Source organism: Etheostoma cragini, chromosome 5 (genome assembly GCF_013103735.1).
Source record: "Etheostoma cragini isolate CJK2018 chromosome 5, CSU_Ecrag_1.0, whole genome shotgun sequence".
NCBI classification, from domain to species: Eukaryota; Metazoa; Chordata; class Actinopteri; order Perciformes; family Percidae; genus Etheostoma; species Etheostoma cragini.
In genome coordinates, this window is record NC_048411.1 from 18,963,113 (window position 1) to 18,976,614 (window position 13,502).

General features: G+C 41.7%; 3 protein-coding genes across 3 annotated transcripts in view; 1 reads left to right on the forward strand and 2 right to left on the reverse strand.

Moving 5' to 3' along the window:
* mlec (malectin) overlaps nucleotides 1-1,246 on the forward strand; it is an 8,578-nt gene extending 7,332 nt beyond the window's left edge. The window contains exon 6 of the mRNA XM_034871376.1: nucleotides 1-1,246. This exon is cut by the window's left edge and continues 2,352 nt beyond it. The gene's annotated coding sequence lies outside the window, so the exon portion shown is untranslated.
* Nucleotides 1,247-2,155: 909 nt separating this feature from the next.
* On the reverse strand, nucleotides 2,156-5,134 carry si:ch211-170d8.2 (uncharacterized protein LOC571755 homolog). Its single transcript, XM_034871358.1, has 3 exons — nucleotides 3,773-5,134; nucleotides 2,732-2,876; nucleotides 2,156-2,564 (listed from the first exon to the last, which is right to left on the reverse strand). The coding sequence occupies exons 1-3, from the start codon at nucleotides 4,449-4,451 to the stop codon at nucleotides 2,234-2,236; spliced, it is 1,155 nt and encodes a 384-aa protein (XP_034727249.1). The 5' UTR covers nucleotides 4,452-5,134; the 3' UTR covers nucleotides 2,156-2,233.
* Nucleotides 5,135-5,402: 268 nt separating this feature from the next.
* hps4 (HPS4 biogenesis of lysosomal organelles complex 3 subunit 2) lies at nucleotides 5,403-12,938 on the reverse strand. Its single transcript, XM_034871340.1, has 12 exons — nucleotides 12,601-12,938; nucleotides 11,815-11,905; nucleotides 11,552-11,695; nucleotides 11,344-11,451; nucleotides 10,671-10,787; nucleotides 9,731-9,825; nucleotides 9,564-9,636; nucleotides 8,014-8,123; nucleotides 7,284-7,920; nucleotides 6,929-7,055; nucleotides 5,981-6,092; nucleotides 5,403-5,665 (listed from the first exon to the last, which is right to left on the reverse strand). Exons 1-12 carry the CDS (start codon nucleotides 12,630-12,632, stop codon nucleotides 5,494-5,496), a joined length of 1,818 nt encoding a protein of 605 aa, XP_034727231.1. The 5' UTR covers nucleotides 12,633-12,938; the 3' UTR covers nucleotides 5,403-5,493.
* Between the last annotated feature and the right edge of the window lie 564 nt (nucleotides 12,939-13,502).

Below are 13,502 nucleotides of genomic sequence, written 5' to 3' on the forward strand. Positions count from 1 at the left end.
AGGGGGCTGTTAATAATTCAGGTGTTGTGGATTCTCCCTCACATTTTGATTGATGCTGAGCAAGAAGTTGGTGCCAGAAAATATTGGGTCAGTTGGCGTTTTTTTGTTTTTATTTTCAAGTTGTAAACCCAACAACAATATTTAAAACATAATCACCTTTTTTACCCTCTTAAAACATTTAATTTAATCCAGCACCAAAGTCACCGTGTTCTGCTCCTTTGCAAGTCTACACAGTTGCATATATATATAGTGTGTGTGGTATAAAATCAGACTTTTTTTTTTTCCTTCCCTTTAATCGTATGACAACCATTTTGATCTTATTGTTTTTTGTGTAGCTTTTTGATTTAGCTGATGTGTTAGGTTTTCTTTTTTCTCTCTCTTTATGAAGACTCTGGCCTTTCTTCTGGGGAGGAACGGTTGTTGGTACAGAGAACACAACGGGCAGCCAGATGAACTGACTGTCGAAAACGTCAAATAAATGAGATTATGTCTGAAAATATGGGATCTTCCATTCTATTCTATATAATTTAAATCCGAGGGGCTGCTCTGGAGATATTTTATAATACGCTTGGATATGTATGTTTGAAATTTTTCCTCAGGACCTGTTTTTTGTTTTGAGTTTTAAAAACTCAATATTTTATCGGTTTGACATTTTGCACTGCCTCATGTATTTTAAAATCATGTCTTTTTTTTGTGTTTTGTCTTTTGTTGCCTTGAATTATTGAATACAATGTGCTTTACCATCATTAGCCTTGAGGCTGCTGTTTTGTTGGCTTATATCTAATTAGCCTTTTTTTCTCTTCTCTGTTAGAACACACTTTTCTGGGATAGATTTTCATTCCACACAAACAACTGTTTTCCGGAGTAAGGGACAACTGTCCGTAGAATTATATCTGTAGTCCGTCAACTTCAAATCTTTCTAGGTTTTCTCAGTTCAAAACAAATGTTAAGGATCTGTTATCGTCAATACTTCTCACAATTGAAGGATCTACAGTGGAATGACGATCAGCTCTTTGTCTTTTTTTCACATTAGAACCAAAGAATTGCTGCCATTCCATCCAAATTCTCAAACAATGTCCTAATGTGATTCTAAAGGTTTTTCATTTCTTTCATCCTTTTCTTTTCCTCACCTGGTTAAACTTTGAACAAACCAGGGGAAAAAAAACATCTCATGTCATCAGATTTGTTGTGCTAACCAATTATACCCTTTCCATGACGCCCAATCTTCTTGAAATGTCCCTCATTTTAGATGCACTGTAATTGATGTAAAATTTGTTTGAGAAAAACTTTTCCAGCTTGTTGCTATTTCTTCTTTTTCCCCTTTCATTTTTCAAAGCAACTTAACATTTGAGATGAATTTAAACTGAGACAAATTTAAACAGCAAAACTTTTGCCAACGTGTCCATCGTCCAGGCAGCAGACCACACATTAGTCAGGTCTGACAGCCACCGGTCACACAGTGGGAGTGTGTGAAACAGTGAGTGTGCGCTTAAATCTGAGTCCTACTGTGTAGACTTACATGTGCTGGATGAATAAATGCTCTTCAGGGGGCTGTAGGCAGCAGCAGGTGGACTGGGAAATGTTTTCTCGTGCCCTGATCTTACTCTGATGTGGCATATATCTGCAAAATGGGATATGCTGATAAATGCTGTCTCTTTTTAATAAATGTGCTATTTTGTCAGAATGTGGTGCTGCTGTTTTTCCCTTCCCCAATACCTCTGGTGTTGTTGAGTAATTTGTGAGGTAACTTGGTACATAAAATTAGTCTTGTGTTAAATTTGAATTGTTTTGTGCCTGTGAATCCACAGTTCATTTATCAGGAAATGGAGCAGTCGCAGCTAAGTTTAGCAGGGTCACAGCCCGTGTACAGGCCCTTTGTTTGTCCAGGTGTTTGTTCCACCTTTTCCCACCAACTGTTACAACTTCTTTAAATAGAACCACATATAAATATAGAACCACATATAAATATAGGTGTTGGGACCAGAATATATACAAAAACCAAAACCGGAACAGCGCTTCGCCATTGTGGAGCTTTAATAACCAAAGAATGACTCCATAAACTTACAGTATATCATATTCACTATTTACATATATATTTTAACCAAAATAACTTTTATAAATTAATAGATTTGATCTTGAAGTGCATCATTTCCTGGTAAGCTTTGTCTTTTCAGTGAGAAAATAGATTCACCAGATGGAAGGTTTCCATGCAGAGTCCCATCTCAGTTTGACATCATCTGTAGTACAGAGCCATGAAAGGTGTGTGAGTGAGGTGAACACCACCAGTCCCACAGGACAGCCCAGAACCAGCCTGACTGCAGCCCAGAACCAGGCCCAGCTCCAGAGCAACCCAATCCTCCCACACATCACTAGCGGTGTCCTGCAGAGTCCCAAAACTTGGCTTTTCTCCTGGTAGAGACCCCCTGGAAGAGATCGCAGCCCGCCGCATGTTCACCAAGCTTGGACCCCCTCCGGCCCCACCTGTTGCCTCCTGCAGGCTCTGGAAAAGGAACAGCAGATCCACTCTCAGCTCCACTGTGTTGCCCCGTGACCACACACTGTACCTACAGGAGGCAAGAGATGACAGGGCACGTTAAACCAGAACCTGACACTCCCGGAGGCCCATCAGTCCCAACAATCGCTTTGTCTTTGGAGGCTTTAAAACTAAAATGAGGAATTTATGTAAAACAGGAAATGAGGAAAAGGATCACATTGAGAGCAGAGTGTTTACCTGGTAGGAAGGCCACGCTTTGCCATAGATGAAAGCACGGGATGGATATCCAGATTCTGTGGGTTGGAAACGTGGAGGTGAAGCTCGGCTCTCATAACTGCCAATGATAAAATATCCCTGCTGAGGAGGAACTCCACATCTGTGCCTGAGGAGAAGAAAAAGAGGCTTTCATGAGTGTCAGAGTCACAGATCCATTTAAGAGGGAGCATTTTATGTCACAAAGCAGCACACACTCTCATGTTAGCTTCTAGTTTAATAAAATCCCAGGGATCAGAGTAGGATCTCCACCACAGAGATGGTGTTTTCACTTCTAATACCTTGTTAATCTGTCAGCAGGATGTCCCAACACTTCTTGGAGGGGACGTTAAGCCAGCTAAGACTCATTTGTATGTAGATAACTCTGTCCTTTATACAACCGCATTAATAATAATAAAGCAATTATGTCCTCCATGCTGCTTTCTAAGCACTTCAGCTTTACAGCTCATGACATTCCCGACCTGCACAGTGTCACCCTTTCACCAATATATGTTTGCATAAGGCTGCTTTATTTCCGCTGCACATTCTTTCCTACCATCTGAATGTTTGCTGGATGTGCCAAGGGAAATTAAGGGAATTTGATGACAAATGTGAATACTTTTCATGCTTATTTTCTCTATTCCATGCACCTTTATGTTACAGAAATCTTGATTCCAAAGCTAATGAGCATGTTTCATGGTCAGGAAATATATCCAACCTTTATGGAAGTAATGACAATGATGTGTTTTGATGCAGAATCTTTTGTCACAGCCCTCTTGCTGGTTGACTGCCTATCTGCCTACAGTACTTGTGAAGACACCAGCTCCCGTGATTACAAAAACTACTTGTGCGTGTTGCATCGAGCTACATTTAGTGGAATTAAAACACCTAGAAAATAAACCTGATCTTCACCATTTATAGTTGAGCTCTGCAGCACACCACGGTGTCCTCTCTTTGTAAACCCCCATGTCTCCCAAGACCAACACAACAGTTCTCCAGTAGACAATAAGAAAAACTGTGTCTTACCTCCTCGCAACCGCCCTTGAATTCCTTTTACGCGTCTGCAGTTTACTCCTTCTTGACAGCAGTGGTAAACTCGTCGGACAAAGCTGAAAAGCGATTTTCCTGGGAAAACTAGGCCCTGGGAGGCTCCCGGGGAAAGGGGACGAACGCGGAGCTGCAGTAGCGTTGCATTATCCTCAGGAACTTGAGTGTTTTCCAACCAAGGCGCCACCAGCTCTGCGCACCGCTCCTGGTGCGTCTCAGCGACCCCGCGCCTCCACCGTCTCAACACGCCCGTGCGTAAAGTTGGTTCGGAAAAGCCATGTGGAGTTTTCGGCGACTGTGACAGAAAACCCAGCGTGTCTACTGCACGACCAAATACTCCAGTGTCACTTGTTATTCCCATGAGAAGAAATAGAACAATCCAAATGCAGTGCGAGGAGGCCATAGTGATATTTCTAAATCCTGTCCTTTGGATCTTCACTGATGGATAACAGTAATCTGTTGTGCCAACACTCTGTCTGCCTGCTATATACCCCACTGACAATGGGAGCATCACATCACTTAGAATTTGAATCCTGCCCCTCCTCACAGACCCTGCCCCTCTTTTTGTTCGAGCCCTTAACCACCCATTTGCCCCCCACTGCCTTCTTTTAACGCGCCTGCATAATGAGGCGCCCCGAAGAGCGCCGAACCCAACCATTCAAATTCAGCTACTTAGCTAATGACTCTAATGACTCCATATCTGGAACATCAACAGCGATCTTATTTACAACACATATAGTGCACACACATCGGGACAGAATGTGAATAATAAAAGTTCATGAGCATGTGTTTAGCTTTTTTTTTTTTCTTAAATAGCCTTGCGCACGTCCTTCTTCGGGCCAGTTGTAACCATTTTGAAACAAGGCATCAAGCCTGAGGTGGAAACAATGGGCCCAGATCGCAGGGTCACATACAGGCCGCGGATGGCCCTAATATGGCCGTGTAGCCCCTGTGGTTTTAAACAAGCATTTACAAAAGTAGCTCACAAGACTCAGCACTGAGAGGATCATGAATTCCTTTAATTCCCACTAATAATTCACTACAGCTCTTCTCAGCAAACTTCAGAATACCGACTTTTTTTTTTTTAACAAATCATACTTTCAATAAAAAACAACTGTAAATGTATTAGCCAAATAGATAAATATGACATTTTATGCTATTAAAGATTTGAATTAAAATAAATAGAATTTTTATAAACTATTCAAAATGTTGTAAATTCACCAATGTTTTGCATTGTGTGCAGCAAGTAAAGGCATGATTCTGTACAATGAGACTAAGTTAAATAGAATTAAGATGTAATGAGGCTTTAGTCTGAATTTCATTTTAAATGAATAAATATGTGTTAGATAAACAGAAATAGAATGGGGAAAAAATGACATCAAACAAGCTCAGAAATAACAAACTATGACTAAAACCTCAATGTAAACTAAACTTAGTCTACATAACTTTTACCAGACATCCTCTCTGTTCAACTTTTGATAAAAATAATAATGGAAAAAAAGCTAAGTTCTGCTATGAATGAGCGTGCCATAAGGTTTGATAGCACAGCATGAGATCATACAATCTACTGTGGGAACAAGTAAACCACAGAAGCGACTAAACAGAAAGCTTTAAATCATATTCTCAATATGTTTTTAGGTTACTCACAGGGCAGCTTTTCATATCTAAACAGAACAGAGCTTGAACACGATGCTGTCCCGTCAGAGCAGATTAACCCCATGCTTAAGTAGTCTGTGTCGGGCCTTGCTGGGCAACAAGAAAGCACTGTCCTGGTGGTTGGGAATGCCAGAGTTCCTCAGGGATCCCCCGTGCTGCTGGAAGTAAGTTTCCTGGGCCACGCTGCGGCTTCCATACACTGCAGCTCCAGCACTCCTGCGGTGAGAATGTTGCATTTACATTTCAAGCATGTAGGATGATGACATGCAACACAAAAGCAAACAGAGTGACATAATAAAGAGACATAAAACAAAAGAACTTTCTTTTCCAATAAAGGGGAATTGCTGGGAGTGTGATCTATGCAAGTCGAGGAAGAACATTTAGGGAATGGTGGGATGTGGGATGTGATGATAGACAGTGAACTGACAGATCAAAAAAAAAAAACTACCCCCGACCTCTACTTGAGGAGCCATTAAAGGCACAGAAGAAAAAGAAAAAAAAACTCCCTCACCACGTCACTGCCGTACTGACCTGATAATAGCCTCCTGCAGAGTTTCAGTGTTACAGAAATGCGAGTGAAGAAGTGATGTGGCTCTCACAAAAGGACGCTCTGGGGCTCCCCCTGGTCGACCAGACAGGTTGGCTGCAGAGACACACAAATAACAAGAGACTCAGTACCACAGCGGCACATTAACCTGGGCATGCATGCCTGATGCACAAAGGAATGCTGATCACAGTCTTACTAATTAGCCGTTAGCTCATGCAAGGACAAATATAAACTACTAACCCCCCCCCCCCCCCCCCCCCCCCCCCCCCCCCCCCCCCCCCCCCCACCCCCAACTCCTTCCTTCAGTCCCTAAGTAGAGATGGAGTGGGGGGCAGAAGATACTCACACCGGAGTGTCAACTTCATAAAGGGCCACACTGGAAAATGAGTATCGCATTAAGGGCCAACATGTACAGTTTATGGACATGCTGTTATCTAATCAAAAGTCAAATATTTTTGACTGTATTTTTCCATGTCTCATATAGCTTTCTTACTTACAGTTTGGTCAACATTAAGACCTAAAAAGTCAGGAATAAAAAGCCTTAGCCATCATAGAGTTTAGCAAATTAAGCGAAACAATGATTACATTTTTTTACAGCAACAACCTGGTTCACAGCCCGAATATTAAAACTCTGCAAATTTGCCAAATTCTGCTTTGAGTGTCCCACAATTATAGTTTGAAAACAGTTCGCCGTCTTTTTGGTTTGGCGCACATCTAGACGGGCCAAAATTGATTGGGAACCTAAATTGATATGCAGGGCCGGATCAAAACTTGCGTGGGGCCTGATTAGGCCTGCGGGGATTGAGTTTGAGACGTGTAAAAACTGGGAAAGTACCAGAAATGCAAAAACAAGATGCAGAGAGTGTAAAGATACATGCAAAGACAAGTCAGAGAGTGTATGAGGATAGAAGATCAGTCATTGGAAGCCTCACTTGTCAGCGTGCTCTGAATGCAGTCAAAATGGGCAAAGATGTAGGGCCCTGGAGCATCCGGGGCCCCTGGACAGATGGTCCTCAGATGGGCCTCCAGTCCGTTAAGTGACGCCAGGCTGCTGTGATACTGGATACAAACCATAAAGGAAGCGGCATATGTTTGCATGTCAAAAGTTAATGAAGCGCACCCACGTAGATGGATTCTTAAGGTAGACATAGGAATGTATTACATCAGCTTTGTCCCAAAGCTTATTTTTTTGTTCCACTAAGGTGTGGGTTTACGCCTACAAACTTTTCAATATTATAATGAAACAAAATTAGAGAAATTATGAGAAGGGTTCCTGTTGTTTCTCACCACTTCCTCCATAGATGCTGTATCATTCAAGAAGTGCGGCTCCACCAGCAGAGCCAGCACCAAGCCCTTGACGCGGTGCAGGTACAGCGTCATGGGAACCAGTGGACACTCCTCTGGGCTGTCAGAAGCACCAGAGCCAGGGGGAGGATCTGGTATCTCTGCCTGGCGGCCCTGAACACTCTCACAGCCACCTCTGCTGGCCTCTTTTGTAAAGACTGTATCCTCAGCCCCTCTGAAGTCAAACACTGCCCCACAAGCTGCATCTCCATCCCCTCCGCCTCCACCTCCGTTTAGATAAGAGTTTTCTTGAAACAGTGAGCTGTCGCCTTCGTTATCCAACTGGCTGACTCCACCTTTGTTGCTGTGAAAACTGTAATAATTCGACTCATCCAGAGCTTCCGCTTCAGCTTCAGGCGAGTGTTTTCCATTTGGGAAAGAAGGCTGGAGCGGCTGTGGTTGGGGGTTGAGTAGATCTGGGCTAAACGCTGTTGACAAGTGAGGGCTAAAGGACCCCTTCAGGGGAGACTGGGAGGAACCTGTATCAGACGGCTCTGACTCAGTGGAGGAAATGTCAGATAACGTTCTTGACAGGCGGGTCTTCTTTTTGGGGGTGTTTTTGTGTGGAGTACGATGGGAACTGGAGGGTAGAAAACTGAAATGTTACACAAACAAGCCGTTCTGAAGATCTGTGTGAGGTTCTGTAATCAGAACTGAAAGTCAGTGTCACTACCTGAAACTTTTGTCGACGGGGGCAGATTGCAGGCACTGAAGTTCAGACATGGTCAGGAACACAGTAGTGGAGCTGACAGCACCGCCAAACGAGCTGAAGGTACTCGGGGCCTAAATCAAAATGGAAACACTGTTAAAGGAATAGTTCAACATTTAGGTATACTCTAATTGGCTTTCTTGTCAAGAGTTAAATAAAAAGATAAGGGCTTTAAACATTTTTTATCTTTTTAAATCACCAGCCAACATGGCTGGTAGATTTTTTTTAAATTACCAGCTAATCAGATTTTCCACTAGCCACATTTTATTTCTTTTCCCCTCTTCTTTCATCTTCATCGTCACCTGACTACACACTGCTTGCATACACACTGGAACAGCTAGCATGGCTCTGTACAAAAGGTAGCTCAATCCGCCTAGCATCAACTCTAAAGAAATAGTCTGGCACATGACCCCCAAGAAACGGAAAACTCTTGTTTTTGTGTACAAATTATACAAACATTATATAACATGTCAAATAATGAGCTTAAGTGAAGCTGGTGGGCTAGCTGTTTCCTGGTTGTCCGGATTTGTTTATCAAATTGTTCTTCCCAATCATAATGTCCTATGTTCTGATGATGGTGCTGCTGCCTTTTCTGTGCTGTTTTTTTATTTTTTTCCTTTAGTAGATAGAGACAGTGGATAGATGTGTGAAAAGGGGAGGGAGAGAGAGATGGGGGGTGACACGCAGCAAAGCCCCTCAGGCTGGATTCGAACCCAGGCTGCTGCAGGACTCACTAACTCAGTGAGCTGTAGGCCGCCCCAGTTTGTTTCTTGTTTTGATTATTCTTTCTTTGTCATTGTAACTTACTCCAGGTCATTGTAACTGAGGGCCGCTCCTCAATGATCTCTTGAGTATAAATCTTGAATTAATTAATTAATTACTGGTTACTATCTCACTAGTCTATATTCATGACGTTCCACTTCCAGGATTGCTCGGGGGTGCTGCCGGAAAATTCACTGAAGGTCCCTCTTTTCAGCCTGATATTCATTACCTTCTGCTTTTTTTGAGTTGGCATTTTAAAATCCGGTGAATTTATGAGGACTATGGTTTACTGCTTCTCAGATCTCTGCAGGGTAAATCCAGACAGATAGCTAGACCTTCTGTTCAATATAAGTTTTCTGTTGCACGACTAAAGCAACAACGTTCCACCAAAACAAGTTTCTTCCAGAGGCTATTTTGCAGCGGCACAGTGGCTCCGTCCAGCCCTTAGCACCGCCCTGGACAATTGGGATCGGTTTAAAGAAATTACAAATAAACCTGAGCACATTTCTCTCTCATCCAGGAATACTGTGTGGGCATGCCAGACGCTCCTCCGCCGTGCTATGGAGGAAGGTCTGGTAGAGCAAGACTACCACTATCCCATGCGATAATTTAGTTCAATGAAAGTAAGTTAAAAATATTGTGAAAAATTATGACTTGTTTGGCTAGTGATTAGTTTTCTCTTTTGATTGTTTTATGGACAATTGTCAGGGGGCCCTTGGTGAGAAAAGCTTTAGGACAGCATCTTGTCCTACCTTTGTGTACGTTTCACTCTCATGAACCATCACCTTCATTGTGAGCTCTGGAGACATCTGTGTGCTTACAACTCTGTGGAGAAAAGGCAGATTTCAAAAGCTGTTATTTACACAGAAAGCTATCCCAGTGTCATGTGGAAACGTCAAAAGTCAAAATGTCAGCTGACCTTCCTCTGAAGAGAACGCAGCCGGCTAACACTAGAGGGCAGCGCTGACAGGCCTGGAGAATGAGGGCAGCTTTGAGCAGGAGAAGCGGGTCAACCTTGGGACAAGAATCCAAATTGCTACCTTCCAGTTTGTGTAAAAGCACAGAAACTGAAAAGTGATTAATGTACAATTTATAAGGTATAACTTTATTAGTCAAAACACTAGGGGTGGGGGATAAAATCCATACAGCATAGTATTGCGATAGTTTCCGAGTCAATTTGGCTGCTTGACAATCAGTTTGGCTGCTTGACAATCCCTCTTTGCAATAAGATTGAAGTGAGATGAACAAACAGGGATATGTATCTATTTAGATAAAACAGATGTTGACAAAGTTTCCTTTTGGGGACATAATTAGAAATTGGGAAAAATTTGAAGTTGGGAAAAAATTGTAATATATTGCGGAATATTGCAGAATATTGCAATATGTTTAAAATTGCAATAATATCGTATCTCGACAAAAGTATTGTGACAATATCATATCACGAGGCCTCTGGTGATTCCTACCCCTAAAAGACCTTAAAACAAGACATTGAAAATGTTGAAATATAATGTTTTAAAATGCTATGTCATCGATTGTATAATGTGACAAACTTGGCATGACATAGCATATTTAGCTGAAGCCAGGAAATTGTACCAAAAATTGACTAAATTTGTGCTATAAAAATAGCACATTTTTGTACTTTACCTAGTAAATGTCTGAAAGGCAAGTTATTAAGGAAATACTGTCAGCTTGTGCACATCCTAATGTATTCTAGGTGTGAACGAATGTGCAGAAAGACACACAGAGCACTTGCACAACACCACAGGACATCGTGACATAGTCATATCCTGTCTGAGAAAATAGCCTTAGAAAAGCCACAACGAGTTAAATGTCAAACGGTGACAACATTGTGTACGTACATTAGTCAAGTCCATGGATCTCAAGCAGCTGAAAATGTGCTGGAGCTCCGAGGATCCTGACTGCAGGTGTGAGAGGTACTGAGCCCATCGAGCAGCCAGAGTCTCCTGACTGTAAAGCTACAGAGCAAAGTTTCACTTACAAATTACAACTTTTAAAATACACAACGTTGAATAAATTCCCTTTGAAATTAAACTACCTCCTAGTTTGAAACTTAATTATTGCCAAGTTTCATTTTTTACATGACTTTTACTCTGAGCTTTTGTAGCTTGCTCAGTTTTGTTAATCAAAATGTCTCTTAATCGCTATGGGACAGACAGGACTTAAAAAAAAGCCTAATGTTAGAGCTGGATGATATGGAGAAATTCAAATATCAAGATATTTTTGACCAAACACCTCAAAATCAATATTGCGGCAATTGCAACAATTGAAAAAAATATTTAAGCAATGTATAAATAAATTGTATAAATAATCAGTAACATGGACATAATGACTAAGTGGGTAAATGCAAATAATAGAACAGCTAGAAATGACATCACTTTACTGTAATGTAGCCTTTGAAACCAGGAAAAGACAACACTTATTATTATGATATCCAGATATTGATATAATATTGATGCATTGCCCAGCTCTAACTACTATGGTATAAGACTACTAGACAACTGAAGAGTGCACCTGGTAGCTCTGTCGGACAGAGCCGTTGTAGAAACAGAAGAGGTTGATCAGCTGATCCAGGAGTTCACAGGCACTGATGGTGGGGACTTCCACTGAGCAGCCCAGAGCCTGGGAGGAACAAAAAGATATCTCTCTAGCTATCAAAGACTCATATTCAGGAAAAAGTCAGAAATATGTTGTGTCTGGACAAACCCGTGTGCTCACTCACCCAAAAGAAGTCATCTTTCATACGGATTGCGAACTTGTTGCGGCGCAGCCTCAGTATGCGCACAGGAGAGGCGGAAAGCTCAGAGACACAGCGGCCTGCGCCAGCCAGCTGACCACAGAGCAGCTCCTGCTTATCTAAAGGGGTCTGACAAAAATACATCCAATTATCAACTATTAGGTTACAGACCTAAGATCATTATCATGCTCAACATACACCAACAATACAACCAAACGTAACATTAAGACAATTTCTGAGAGTCAGACCTCTTCAGGGTAGAAGTAGCAGATTCCCTCTCTTGTAGCATCACCCTCGCCTTTGACTTTGGATCCGTCATAGAGAAAGAAATAATTACACCTGCAAAACAAAATTCGTCATTTATTGGCTAAAAAGGAACAGTTGTTTGTGTTGTACGTCTGTATATAACTGAGGTGTTTATAGAGTAAATATTACTAATAGTATTACTCTTATTCTTATTTTTTCCAATTCCTACTCTGCTTTTTTTCTGTCTATTTAATATATATTTGTCATATTCTGATGTATGTGAATTTTTTTGAGCTGCTGTAACAAGGGGATTTCCCCAGTGTGGGATCAATAAAGTGTATCCTATCTTAGGCTTTAGGCTTAGGTGTGTTTGGTTTTTCCGGACATAGACTGGAGTCTGAATTAATTAATGAATGAATTAGACTAAATAGTAATTAGCAGGCTGGTTTTTAATTCCATCACTTTATTCATATGACTGACAAGACAAGCCAAATGCCAAACATTGATTAAAGTATTGTTGTGATGCTCTAGCACATTTGATGTTCCAGGTGTAATTGGAACCAGCCATTTGTGGTAATTTGCATGTCAGGTGTCGTGCAAAAACATCCAGCCTATGTTTGGTTTACAATAATAATCTGTATACTTTTAGGGAGGGCAGAAAATGCTCGTGAAAAGATCCGAGTTGTAGTTTGACTTCCCCAACTACAGGCAAGAGTGAGCCCAGCTGTGAATGTTTACCAGTCCATCCCTCAGATTACAGCTGGACGCCCACTGAGTCACTATCTTACCTTCTGGAGTCTGGCGGCACCCGCTCAGCCATCACCGACACTAAGCCCAGAAAAAGTCAGTTATCCCGTATCCATGTACGTCCTATACCCCACAGACTGAGGATGCAAGACTTTAGCTTCGAGTCCGAGTTAGATGTTTCAAATCCTTCGACGCACCGCAGACTACCAGATGTTTGGTACAGTTACCGGAAATATGGATTACGTCTCAGAGCACGGCAGCGATGGATAGTGTTTTCATCCACTGTTTATGTTCTATTCGCAGCCAAACGCAGCCGATCTGACAGGGTTGGTGCCAATTGAGGAATGCGGGTCAGTCACAAGTAGTGGCAGTCATGTGAAAGTACGGCAAGCTTAGAGGGATAAACTAGTGCGCCATTCAAAAAACCACCCAACAAACCGCAGGCTGCCGAGTGGTAGAAGAACTAGTGCCACTTAGACATGGCACTATTTTATGTACACTCTAGGATATGGCACTTCCTCAGTGTAAAACCACAACAACAACAAAACTCCATTACATGTAAAAGTCTTACATGGTCCTACGTTATTACTGAACGCAGCATGTCAATGTCGCAGCTGGTCAAGGGAAGCCATAACTCTTCTCTTCGTCATACCTTTCCTTGAGATCATCAATTAATGCAAATCAAATTAGCTATTAAGTTAACTGAAATAACACTATGCCAATCTCTAGGTAAGGTGAAGGGTATGTGATGATGTGGGGTTATTTTAATTCCAAAGACCAATGGATGCATAGTATCCTGGATCCATGAAATAACTGGCCTTTAAAATTAAAAATCTACCTGCCTCTATGGGAATTTAACATAGGGGTGTGTATACTTTTGCCCCCTGTATTTTAAGGAAGAACATTTATTTATTTACAATATACTCATTCACGAAGAAAATTG

Coding starts and splice junctions, on each gene's coding strand:
- si:ch211-170d8.2 (XM_034871358.1), bottom strand. CDS start 4,451: ATGGTTGGGTTCGGCGCTCTTCGGGGCGCCTCATTATGCAGGCGCGTT. Junction 2,877..3,772: donor TCAAGGGCGGTTGCGAGGAG/GTAAGACACAGT, acceptor TCTTCTCCTCAG/GCACAGATGTGGAGTTCCTC. Junction 2,565..2,731: donor AAGCGTGGCCTTCCTACCAG/GTAAACACTCTG, acceptor TGCCTCCTGTAG/GTACAGTGTGTGGTCACGGG.
- hps4 (XM_034871340.1), bottom strand. CDS start 12,632: ATGGCTGAGCGGGTGCCGCCAGACTCCAGAAG. Junction 11,906..12,600: donor GTGCCGCCAGACTCCAGAAG/GTAAGATAGTGA, acceptor TTTGTTTTGCAG/GTGTAATTATTTCTTTCTCT. Junction 7,056..7,283: donor CAGCATCTATGGAGGAAGTG/GTGAGAAACAAC, acceptor GTTTGTATCCAG/TATCACAGCAGCCTGGCGTC.